This window comes from Tachypleus tridentatus, chromosome 11, assembly GCF_004210375.1.
Source record: "Tachypleus tridentatus isolate NWPU-2018 chromosome 11, ASM421037v1, whole genome shotgun sequence".
In the NCBI taxonomy this organism is placed as follows: domain Eukaryota; kingdom Metazoa; phylum Arthropoda; class Merostomata; order Xiphosura; family Limulidae; genus Tachypleus; species Tachypleus tridentatus.
In genome coordinates this window covers 80,743,926-80,756,560 of record NC_134835.1, presented here as the reverse complement: position 1 = coordinate 80,756,560, position 12,635 = coordinate 80,743,926, and the positions used below count along the sequence as shown (strand labels likewise).

At 36.6% G+C, this 12,635-nt stretch overlaps 1 protein-coding gene across 3 annotated transcripts in view; it reads right to left on the bottom strand.

Annotated features, from left to right (window-relative positions):
* LOC143231542 (bcl-2-related ovarian killer protein homolog B-like) overlaps positions 1-7,386 on the bottom strand; it is a 34,831-nt gene extending 27,445 nt beyond the window's left edge. Inside the window, exons 1-2 of one of the 3 annotated variants that reach the window (XM_076466064.1) lie at positions 6,164-7,386; positions 1,996-2,223 (exon numbers count right to left, since the gene is read on the bottom strand). In XM_076466064.1, coding sequence (XP_076322179.1) covers positions 2,200-2,223; positions 6,164-6,850 — 711 coding nt within the window. In that variant the 5' untranslated portion in view covers positions 6,851-7,386 and the 3' untranslated portion in view covers positions 1,996-2,199. Of the gene's footprint in view, positions 1-1,995; positions 2,224-6,163 lie in introns of those variants that run through there. The other 2 variants (XM_076466062.1, XM_076466061.1) reach the window with 2 other exon arrangements.
* Positions 7,387-12,635: the final 5,249 nt, after the last annotated feature.

The following is a 12,635-nucleotide window of genomic DNA, read 5'->3' as shown; positions in this document are numbered from 1 at the left end:
TTGTAATCACACACGTGGTTTATAACTAATAAAATAATATAACACATTGAAGCATCTGTTTCGAAAATAAATTGATGCTGTAATAAGATAAGAAAACTAAGAAACTTTAGTTTTAAAAAATGTGCTCAAGAAAATAAAAACAAGAATAACATTTCCCAAACAAAGTTAAGGAAAACGCACGAGGAAGAAAGATAGTAAAAGCAGAGTTTGACGTTTTGGTAGACTATTTACTCAGAACACGTCTCACCTAGAGTAATGGATGACCTAAGCCGGAGTACCGACACATTTCACGAGGTTTTATGTGCTTTCACTTATGTTGCTTGGCAACGAGAAGGCCATACTGTTCTCGTGCGGTAACTGATCTGAGGAGGAAAGATCTTAACATTCTACTGCAATTTTCATTGTGCATTCGTCTCAGATCAGGCTGTAAAACTACAAAATGAAACAAAATGCTGTGAAAGTATTGTTTATGACGTAACACATAATAAGCTTGTTCTATTTCGCGTGCAAATCATGGATTATGAGTAATGAGATAACAAATTGAAAGTGACACCACAAAATAACTGCAGAACAAAAAGTTAATTTTCTCTAAACGTTTGGGATTACTTTTTGCCAAAATAAAATGAAACAATAGGCTAAAATAGTTAATAGTCTCTTTAATACGTTGTAAAACTCGTAAATCGATAAATATGTTGAATATGAACAAATTGAACTCCTAAAGTGGTCGGCCCGGCATGGCTAATGATTAAGGCACTCGGCTCGTAATCTGAGGGTCGATAGTTCCAATCCCTGTTACACCAAATACGCTCGCCCTTTTAGCCGCCAGGGCGTTATAATGTGACTATCAATCCTATTATTCGTTGGTAAAAGAATAGCCCAAGAGTTGGCGGTGGATGTTGATGATTATCTGCCTTCCTTATAGTCTTACATTACTAAATGAGGAAGACTAGAGCAGGTAGTCTTTGTATAGCTTTTAGCGAAATTCAAAAACAAACAAATATAATCAAATAGCTCAAAGAGCAAATGTACCTGATGTGGAAAAATAATTCCATTTTTTTCCAAACAACAATAAAAAATTATAATACAAAAACTACTTCTCACTAAAGCAAACAAACCTGCCATGTAACACTGATCACTCTGTAGTGTACAACAGTGTCAAAGTTGGAGAACATGGCGCAACATTAAGCTTTTGGGCTGCAAACGTCAGGTCCAAGGTTCGCGTCTCGATGCTACTGAACACATTTCACACTTTCAGCTGTGGATGTTTTGAAGGATAGACTACCAATCTCTTTGTTCGTTTCGAAGTCGAACAAGTTCCTTGTGTTGCTGGCGAATAGTTATTATTCCCCTTTGGTCAATAGTTCAAAACGGGGAATGGACATATGTCAATCATCGACATATATGACCTGGCAGCTTATTCCAAAAGTGCATAAAGTGGCATCCATGTTGAAAATACAGTAGAAAATGCAAAAGTGATTATTTTGCGTAGTCACTTGAGTGAATAATATTTCGGTACAAATGTTTAAATGCATTAAAAAGCTCCCAATAAAATATTTTCTTAAGTGTGTTTAGTCAAATTATGTTTATATTTGTTAGGGAGCGCACACTGTGATTCAGCTGTGATGAATCTGAACTTTCAAACCAGGTTTCAATATACTAATGTTTTGTTCTTCATTTTCTATGTTAAAATTATAACATTTGCTACGTTGTCGAGTTATAATTCTCCTAAGATTTATGTACTAGACCTATTATATTTTAGAAATTCCATATTTAAAAGATATAATAGGCCTAATACTAATGTTTTATGACAGTTATAATGATTTATAATCATATTTTGCTAGCTTGAAAAATGAATTCACACCATAACATTTGTTGTAAAATAACTTTTATAAATACTATTAGACCATTACCGTGTTTCTTGCGTTCCAGCCGCCCTGGTTAACTCCAGATTGAACGAAACGCTTTGCTATCAATGGGGCCCGGCATGGCCAGGCATGTTAAGGCGTGCGACTCGTACTCTGAGGGTCGCAGGTTCGCATCCCCGTCGCACCAAACATGCTCGCCCTTTCAGCCGTGGGGGCGTTATAATGTGACGGTCAATCCCACTATTCGTTGGTAAAAGAGTAGCCCAAGAGTTGGCGGTGGGTGGTGATGACTAGCTGCCTTTCCTCTAGTCTTACACTGCTAAATTAGGGACGGCTAGCACAGGTAGCTCTCGAGTAGCTTTGTGCGAAATTCAAAAAACAAACAAAAAAAACAAGCTATCAATGGATAGGACGATACTAGTGTGGTTGAAATATTATTGTTATACACTCTTGTAATTCTTGAAAATTTTTAAGAATTTGATAAAGAATACAGTATTAAGATATAATAGATCTGATACAAACGTCTTATGACAAATTATAATTGATTACAACCGTATGTTGCCAGCTTATTAAAAGTGTTCACATCATAACAATTACAGGATTTTATTTGGTGGGATAGAACTTTCACACTTATATGAAGTCGTTTGCTGGATTCCTTTCAAATTTATCTTGAGTGTGGTGTGTGAAGCACATATTTATACACGTATTTACAGTAAATATATTTAAAAGGCAGCTGATGTATTCCATGGTTAGATCTAAATCTATTTTATTTCTTTTGAAGCTAATACCAAATAACAAAGCTTGATAAACTCTTTAATAAAACCAAATTACTTAAGCTAGTACCTCTGGTATCAAGAATTATAAAACAAATTAATTTAATATACTTATTGGACTTGAAACTTTAAAATGACAGGTGACACATACTATTAGTTTCACTGTATCTCTCTATGAGTATATAGGAGTGGATCCAGGAAGTAATGCTAGTTTATTTCTCATATACTAAGTACAAGTAAATAACAGCTGAAGAATAAGCCTGATACTGATATCATATATTTATATGATAGACGTCATACAATCCATTTATAGAATTAGTAATGGAAGAGATATTGGTTTTAGCAATGGGTGTCGCATTCGCTGTGTGATTGTTTAGATTGCAAGAATGGTTGTTTGAACAACACGTGTTGTACTGTATGTATGATGTTTGAGAACTACAACAGGTGTTGGTCTGGGGTTTGTACTCGCTGCATGATTGCCACTAATGAGGAACGTTACATTATGACGTTGATGCAACTTGCATGCGCTCATGCACTTACAGTTGGAAGATATTCTTCATCATAACAATCAAAGCCTCGCATTCCTCCTGATGTCACAACTGTAACTGAGAAGCTCGGAGGGAAGGCAGTCTTCTCCTATCCTAGTCCTGACCTGATATTTCTTCTCCCATCCTACGTATAGTCCTGACCTGATATTTCTTCTCCCATCCTACGTATAGTCCTGACCTGATATTTCTTCTCCCATCCTACGTATAGTCCTGACCTGATATTTCTTCTCCCATCCTACGTATAGTCCTGACCTGATATTTCTTCTCCCATCCTACATATAGTCATGACCTGATATTTTTTCTCCCATCCTACATATAGTCATGACCTGATATTCCTTCTCCCACCCTACATATAATCCTGACCTGATATTCTGCGATCTTCATGAAGAGAAATACATTTTTCTGAGCAACACTGTTTGTCTTCAAACCGAAACACCTGTCACGCTCTGAGACTTCCTTCCTTTAAAGGACGTTCTGTATGAACAACAAATACTTCCAGACCAGCGTTTCGATACCAGGACCACTAATACACAAGTACAGCAAAAAGCCATCATGATTTACGCTTGAATTTTCTGTCAGTTTTCGTTTGTTTTTTACGAAGAATATCCCTCTTACGAACAGAGTGGTAGTGACAGGCTTGTGGTTGAGAAACGGCGTTCTAGACTGCTGACTTTCTTTAAGCAGCTTCAGTCAAACAGAATTGTAACTAATACGATATGCCACCAAACTTATGTGACGAAACTAACGAAACAATGACGAAAATGCATCAAGCTGAAAGAGGGTGTATGATGTGAAGTGAGGTTTAGTTTCACATGCCCCCCTCATCACCAATGGAGATCGTAATTGTTTAATTTTAATACCCCTAGTATAAGGTAATAACGAAGAAGATGATTATTTATATTGAGATTACAAGCGCGTAAGGTGTGCGGCTCGTATTCCGAGGGTCGCGGGTTCGCGCCCGCGTCGCGCTAAACATGCTCGCCCTCCCAGCCGTGGGGGCGTATAATGTGACGGTCAATCCCACTTTTCGTTGGTAAAAGAGTAGCCCAAGAGTTGGCGGTGGGTGGTGATGACTAGTTGCCTTCCCTCTAGTCTTACACTGCTAAATTAGGGACGGCTAGCACAGATAGCCCTCGAGTAGCTTTGTGCGAAATTCCAAACAAACAAATATATTGACATTAAAAAAATATATTTGAAAACTTTCGTGTTGGTCTTGCATATTTTTCATGGTAATTCGAAAATAGTTGTTCGATTTTTTCACAAATATTTTTTTAATATAACCTAATATATTTGAAAGTGAAACGGTTTGCTTCTTCCTGAGTTGTCGCCACAACCATTATCAATGTTTATATTTTGTTTGATATCACTGATGTTAAGTTAGCCCTCGTTGGTACAGCGGTAGTCTAAGGATTTACAACGCTAAAATCAGAGGTTCGATTCCTCTCGGTGGACTCAGCAAATAGCCCGATGTGGCTTTGCTATAAGAAAACACACACTAATGTTAAGTACTACACTTTAACGTTTTACGTAAAGTTGAGGACTTGTATACATCTACGATTAAAGAGAGTTTTATTAACATAATTACCGAAACATAAAACAGGTTTCATTTGACTCAAGTTAATGTGAAACTATTCGTACGCTTGTACTAGAGAGTAAAAGCTATTTTAATGTACAAATAAACGATGACGTGATTGTATGTGTAAAAGAAAGAACAGGTCACACGGATTATTGCACTAAATTTACAAGAGATGAAGACCTAATCTGTCAGGTTTTACTGTTAAACGATGTCTAAATGCCCACAAAAAAATTCCCAATTTACCTGGGTTTTTGAGAATTTTACACTTATAAAATACGACAGATTTTGATTAAATAGGGTTGTTGAAACGTGAGACGGATACTAAAAATTGTCTGCTTATTAACTTCTTGTGGTCTATGTGAACCCTGCTCGTTCGTTGTGACCAGCGTATTTTTTAAACCTGTTTGATACGTACTGCGTATACAGTATTAGTGTGATTATTTTAGAGATAAATGGACGTTATGAAAGAAATTAATAAATAACGATATCCACTGGTGTTCGAATGACATTGTGGTTAATCAGTATGACATGAAACCGAGGAGTATCAGACGAAAAAAATCCTCAGATTTTGAAGCTAATGATTCATCATCATGCACCCTCAGTGGCTGAGAGTTAATATTATTAGTATAAACAACATAAGAGAAGACTAAAGGAAGAATTTGTGTGAAAATTCTTCATATGCCACTTTATTTTCCACTACCATCTTCATATACGATTAATCTGATAAGAACCAATATTATTTATTTGTATTCATGATGTTAAAACTGACTTATCTGGCTTTTGAAGAAAGCTTAGTAGAATTCTATGTTAGAAATTATTTTAGTTACACATAAAACACTACCAATACATTCTGTTTATTTACAAAACAGCTTTTATATATATTACCTCCATGTACAAAATAATGGTAAGCATGGTTTCGCAACCAGTGTGTTTGTGTGTGTTTTTCTTATAGCAAAGCCACATTGGGCTATCTGCTCAGCCCACCGAGGAGAATCGAACCCCTGATTTTAGCCTTGTAAATCTGCAGACATACCGCTGTACTAGCGGGGGGCGTTTCGCAACCAAAAGAAATCTCGTGCAAAACAAAGCCCGCGCTATTAAATCCGCTTGTTTTTGTGTGAGTTGTGATGGTTTTTCAGGCTTAACTAAAATACATTCGTTTCGATTTTCGTAGAAAGCGATGAGTTCATTCATTATATATATATATATATATATATATGTAACATTTGATTTGCATATTTTATGTAAAAGGATTCATTTCTATTAGTATCAGTACGTAGTATTATACGTTGCTTGTGTTTGTTGTTGACGTTTTATGTACTTTATGAATGTTTGTAGTTTTGTATCAACACTTGATTATGCAGTATTTTTACATCTTTCTTCATAAGTCAAAAAACTTACCCATCCACCCTGATACACAATCCAGGCTGCCACATCACCCTCTATCACGGAGCCCATACCTTGCACCAGATTTAACACATACTCAGGATGTCCAAGTCGGACACAATCTAAGGCTAAACCTCCAGCTACGCAATACAAAGCAACAATCCGACCCCATGAAATGCCCTGCCGCAATATTTCGTCCGACACCGCTTGGAATAGGTTCAGCACGGATGTTTCAGAATCTAATGACTGCACCCCAACACAATCCATGACACTACGGAACAGATGCGGGTTTTGTCGCTCAAGAAAACCCGTCAGGTAGAGAAGTTGTTCACCCACGCCTGAGAGGACAAGGTCGTTGGAAATCTTGATGAGGCGCTGGAGACCAAGATTTCTATGAACTGGCCCACATGAACGAAGTTTGTATCGTAAGTAACGGCCACACAAATTTCGAGCCTGCGTTACCACGTCGTTATGCGAAACCTTCGCACGCCAGCCGATAGTCGTGGACAATTTATGAGTCACCTGGCTCAATTTTCGACGGCTCACACTTGCCAGTTGAGCCTCAAGTGAATTCTCTGTCGCTGCTGCATATCCAGAGAGCGAAGGTTTGGGAAACACCACTTGTAAACTTAGTTTTCTTGGTCGACTGATCGAGTCATTCCGTACAGAAACCCCATTAGACGACCCAGCATTAAAAACCATTGTAAGATTTACTGATCTCAGATTCAATCCCTGCTGACTCACAGATTACCAGTGTACCGCCCCTACAATCCAAAAAATCTTCTTGAACTTCTCCAGATGATTCATGACAATTATAACTATAGAAATTTTGTACACATCTCGTGAACTACCTGAATTAGTCATAGGTATACAGCCAAGAACGTGCAAGAAACGTTACCAAGTTGACAAGATCTTATTCGAACTGCTGGTTCGTTTGACGGCAACTCGTGCGATTGAACAAAGTTCTGTAGTTTGCCGCTAGGTGCCAGGCCAAATGTTATGTGGAGCGAAAGAAAGCTATAGAATCCGTTCAAACACAAGATCCTACCTCGTTAGCTTTGAGCAATACAGTTCGATGGAGCAGAAACTCGCAATGAAGCAGTTTGGCAGATATAGAAATCCAGGTTTATCAAGAAAGTTAGTTCGTTTGGTATCATTGCTAATGATGTGAGATTCCAGAAAAATATAACGATCTGACAGTTTAGTTTCACGAACAGGAAGACGACCTGCCAACAACATACAACCTACCAGTAAGAAATAATAAACAGATGTTATCCTGATTATTAATACGCTGTTGTTCTATATATCATCGCGTGCATACAAAATATTTAAACTTTACTATTCTAAACGTTAAATATTGTACAATTACACAAGTATACTACCACTGGGGTTATACCTAATAAAAAGTTCATATACATATTTTTTAAACACTTTAAAATCACTTATCTATCCTTTGTTACCCTAACTTTTACATGGATCAAAGTAAACCAATTAAAATTAGTTCCTTCTCCAAACTTGAAGCTTCCTACTGTTATTTTACAGAAAATAATACAAATCAACATCGTAACTGTGGCTTTTGTCTTTCTCTCTCTTGGCTTCTAGATCTATAATGGATGATATTTACTAGAGAGCGTGTAGTTTTTCCCGTCTACAGTAAACTGAGTTGTAGTAATAGCTAATCTCTACTGGACTGGTGTGGCATGATAAGCAGCTTATATTGTAGTTTTAAGACACTCCAACCGTCTTCTGTTGGGTGTAATTCAGAACTAAACCGAAAAGAGAGAGAGAGAAGCTATATGTACGAAATGATTAATGATAGAAACTCTGTACATTATTATCGTTGTTTTAGTGTAATAAAAGATGCCAAAAAGTTACACAGAAATTTAAAGTAATACAAACTCTTCGAATATCTTTGTGTGCGTGTGTGATGGAAAACCAAATGTAGAAAAGTCGGTTTGTATTGAAAAAAATGTTAAAGCTAAAATTCATCCTTTTGTGAACTTCATTAAGATGCAGTAATTATTTAGGCTTCATTCACTTCAATGCTTCAAATTTGGTTTTCTAGAGTCACGGTTGTGGAAGCTACCAGCTACTAAATATACGAGACTGACCACTCTCGAAAATGTACAAACCATAAGAAGCGTTAGCATCATGCATTGTAACCAAACGTGCAAGGCACAAAACATATGTGTATAATTAACTATTCGTAAAAAATGTGCCAATCATACGACAAAAGGTAGAAATCACCTTCATGAATCAGGTATAGGAAGAAAGGTTTGTTTGTTTGTGTGTCTTTTTATGGTAAGGTTACTGAGACTGTTAGCAGCCGTCCCTAGTTTTAAACTATGGAAGTTGATGGTTAATAACTAAAGGTACAGAAGAAACAACAAAGAACATTTCTTTCAATACAAGATCAAGCGATTTGTTACCATATGCAGACAGTAATGTGAATTGCTCACTAACTTACTTGGCGATGTGAAATGTTCACTAGTTTATTTGTTGATATGCATTGTTCACTTGTTTCTTCCACCACTGAAGGATACGTTTCTACCCCTGTTTGTGTCTACGTTTGTTATCAAGATTTCTCGAACATGTCTGAAAGGATTTTGGACTATAACTCAGCTTAGAAGAAATTAGTTCTTGGAGGGTCAAAGTCGCAAAAAAAATCTCTATCTCTTAACATTGAAACTGATTTTTCACGTTATTTCTATCCTCGGCTCGGAGATTCGTAGAATGACTCTGGTTTTTCTTGTTTGTTTCAGTTACAAACCTTCAGCTCGTAGCTCTCCCTCTTGACTGGTATAAGATCTAATTACTACCGCGGTTATTTATGATTCCCTTTTGTTGTTCTCTTGTTTAGGAAATAAATAATCGAACGTTGATGAAACTTGGTGGACCTATGTAGACTATTCTTTCACACTCTTCTGCCAAAAATGGTCCGATCCGTTACTAATGACGGACATAAGGACACATTTTCGTATTTTTGAGAACGAATATAATCAACGCTGCATGGCGGAGGTACGCATTCTACTGAGAGCTCTTCTACTTTACACTGTGATACATATTGTTCTGTACGTTAATTTAGACGAGATGTATATTGTTCACGTCTTTATACGGCAATGTACCTTGTTCACTAGTTTTACGAACACGTGATTTATTCAGTGTCTTTTCACTAGTTTATACATTTATTGTGTTGTTTAAATTTTTTTTTCGAAAAACTGTGCAATTGTTCATTGCTTTTATTACAAATATGTCCAACTGTTCCAGACGACAAATTATTTGATTCTTGCGAGTGTGTTCAAATAATTGTTATCAAATCAACTTAAAATCTAATCAAATAATATTAACTGTATGTGAGGAGTGACAATTATTTATTTCCTGTCGTGAATTCCTATGACGCGTTCACTTTGTCTGGAATATATTTATAAAAATATAAATGTAGACTTCATAAACGTGTCGAAACAGGTTTGAATTCGGATGTGGCTTTCATTCATGTCCCACTGTGTTACAGCGAAAGGTATATAGACTTACAACGCTAAAATTTGGGGTTCAGTTCCTCGCAGTGGACACAACAAGTAGCCGAAGTGGGTTTGCTCCATACCAGATAACCACAATAACAACCATCTTTCATTTCTCTTAGCTCATTGTGCGATTTAAAACAGGTGTGTATCATGTATTTTGACATATTTATTTCAATCTCTTGAATAAAGCTAATATATACGCGCTGTTCATTTTTGTGCTTAAATTACCAATAACTAGAAGTATACAGTACACATATAATATATCTATCTAAGCTGCAATCACCCCTCATTGGATGTAGCTTTTCATCAGACCAGTATAATATTTCTTATTTTTAGCATATCGTATCCATCTGATTTCTGCTTCCATCACTATATCGTCTCTCCCTCGTCTCTTTTGCCTTTCCATAGATCTTTTCCTATCCTAGGTTGCCATTTCATAGTTCCTAATGCCCACCGGATATCGGAATACCTTGCTACATGCCTAACCTGTTTCCATTTAGTTCTTAGTCTTAAAGTGAACCTTACTGCGTCTGTTATATTTGTTGTGTTTCTTATTCTGTCATTTCTCCATCTGTCTTGCGGTTTTATATGGGGTATTTTTTCTTTCCATAGCTCTTTGTGTGATTTCTATCTTTTTCCCTATCTATTTTGTTAGTGGCCATGTTTGGCCGTCATATGTTAAGGTTGGTAATTCGTGATCTTTTTCTTTAAGGTAATGAGGATATCTGGATCCTCTAGAACTTCTTTATACATTTCAAAACATCGCTATGTTACCTTTATTCTTACTAATTTCTTCCCTTGTTGTGTTTTCCACTTTGAGGATTTATTATAAATATTTGCACTCTAACAATTTTTCTATTTTTCATTCTCAACTTAGATGGTATTCGTATCATAATAGTTGGTCATATATTTGGTTTTCCCTTGTGTATTTTTTATTCTGCTTTCTTAATACTGGCATCCAAACTATTAAATAGGGCTTCCATTTCTTCTGTTGAATTTGTAAAGAGATCTACATCATCTACAAATATTAGATAAGGTTAGGACCCCGTACCAGGGAAACAGTGAAGTCAGTGGCAGCAGGCTGATGGTTGCTGTCTTGAGACGTTTAGGTAAGTTACGTCACTGACGGTTAGAGTCGGCATACTGGCAAGCAGAGGAATAATTCTGATGAATGGTCGGGGGTAACTATTGCAGTTAGTGAAATACTGATGGTGTGTATTAACAACAGATCCAACCAGCGCGTTAATTAAGAACCAAAATCTCGTCAGAGCATGAAAAGTGAAACAGTATATAACAGGCAACGTACGAAAATCAGAAGAAAAAATCACCACCGATAAGAGTAGAGAAATCTATTACAGTAATACTCTGGCCTGGCATGGCCAGGTGAGTTAAGGAGTTCAACTCGTAATCCGAAGGTCGCGGGCTCGAATCCCCATTACACCAAACATGCTCGACCTTTCAGCCGTGAGGGCGTTATAATGTGAGGTCAACCCCACTGTTCGTTGGTAAAATAGTAGCCCAAGAGTTGGAGGTGGGTAGTGATGACTAGCTGTCTTCCATCTAGTCTTACACTACTAAATTAGGGACGGCTAGCGCAGGTAGCCCTCGTGTAGCTTTGCGCGAAATTCCAAAAACAAACAGCAATACTCTACTGTCAGAAAACTCACAGAAATTGTAACAGAAAACCATATATAGACAAAGTACAACAGCGAACTCGAGGAATGATGAGTCCTCAACATGACAGTTTCAAATTAGTGCACTATTAGTTGCACAAATTATTTTCCAGTTAATGTGAATAATGTTTGGGCTGGCATGCTTACGTCTTCTATATTGGCGTACAAGCACTTCTGTCAGTTTTTCCTTTTTCCAACAATAGTAACAATATGTTACATTTCGCTGTTTTGAACTTTTCCAAAGTGATTGTGCTCTGAATGAATGTTAACTAGTGAAATGGTGGATATATGGATTTGTCTGTGGTTAAAGTTAGAGGGTATGAAGGAATCCAGCCCTTGCTAAGGAAACCATTAAGAAGACCCACCCTCTCCCCCTAATAGATATATGGAACAAGGTGTTCAGTTGAGCTGAAATATTATTATTATTATTATTATTATTATAAGATAGCCAAACATTTCTGGAAGAATTACAAGGGGAAGCATACTATCATTCACGAAAACTGGACTTCACCTGGCAAGGTTATAACTGTGGCTAACTACCCGCAATGAGGGAATGATGGGCGTAGCGAACTTTTTACTTTATCAAGCAAAGTCACACAAGATCGTACGATTTTGATTGTCATCAAGACTTATGACAACTTATTCTTCTCTAATTTATAGAACTAAAAATGTTTTACTGGATAGTTGTTGTTGTTGTTTTTCTGATAAGAATGGTTTAATGTAATAGGCAGTGAGCTTACCCATGTTCTGATATCCACAATAATACTTTACTTTAAATTTTTAGTCCTATAGTTAAGATTTAAAGGACCCACAATGTTAAGATTACAACGCCTATAAAAGTAGACTTAAAGCATTTTAAATTTGACGCCAAGAATCGAGTGTTTTTTGAAATAAAGAGATTCGAGACTAAACTATAAATATGAAAATCAATAAAGCATTGTGTCAGTATTTTTCTTTCAGTTAGTAGTGAACAGAGAATGAGTATTAAAATAAATTAGTCCTGAGAATATTGGCATCAGCGTTAGTTATTTCGTATTTTCAGTTGCATGATTCGATTGACAGTTAAATTGTACCTGTCAAATTCATTTTCATGTTAGTCGTAAATACAATTAGCGAGATATTTCTATTTGAACGTCATTTGTAAGTTTAAGCCTAAAAACTGTTACAGCGTACAAGCTTCTAGAAATGTTAAGGAACAAATAAACTACATTTGTTATCGTTACGCGGACTGAACTGCGAATTATTTTCACTAGATAATTTAAAATAACTCACCCGCCTGAATAACAACGTTAC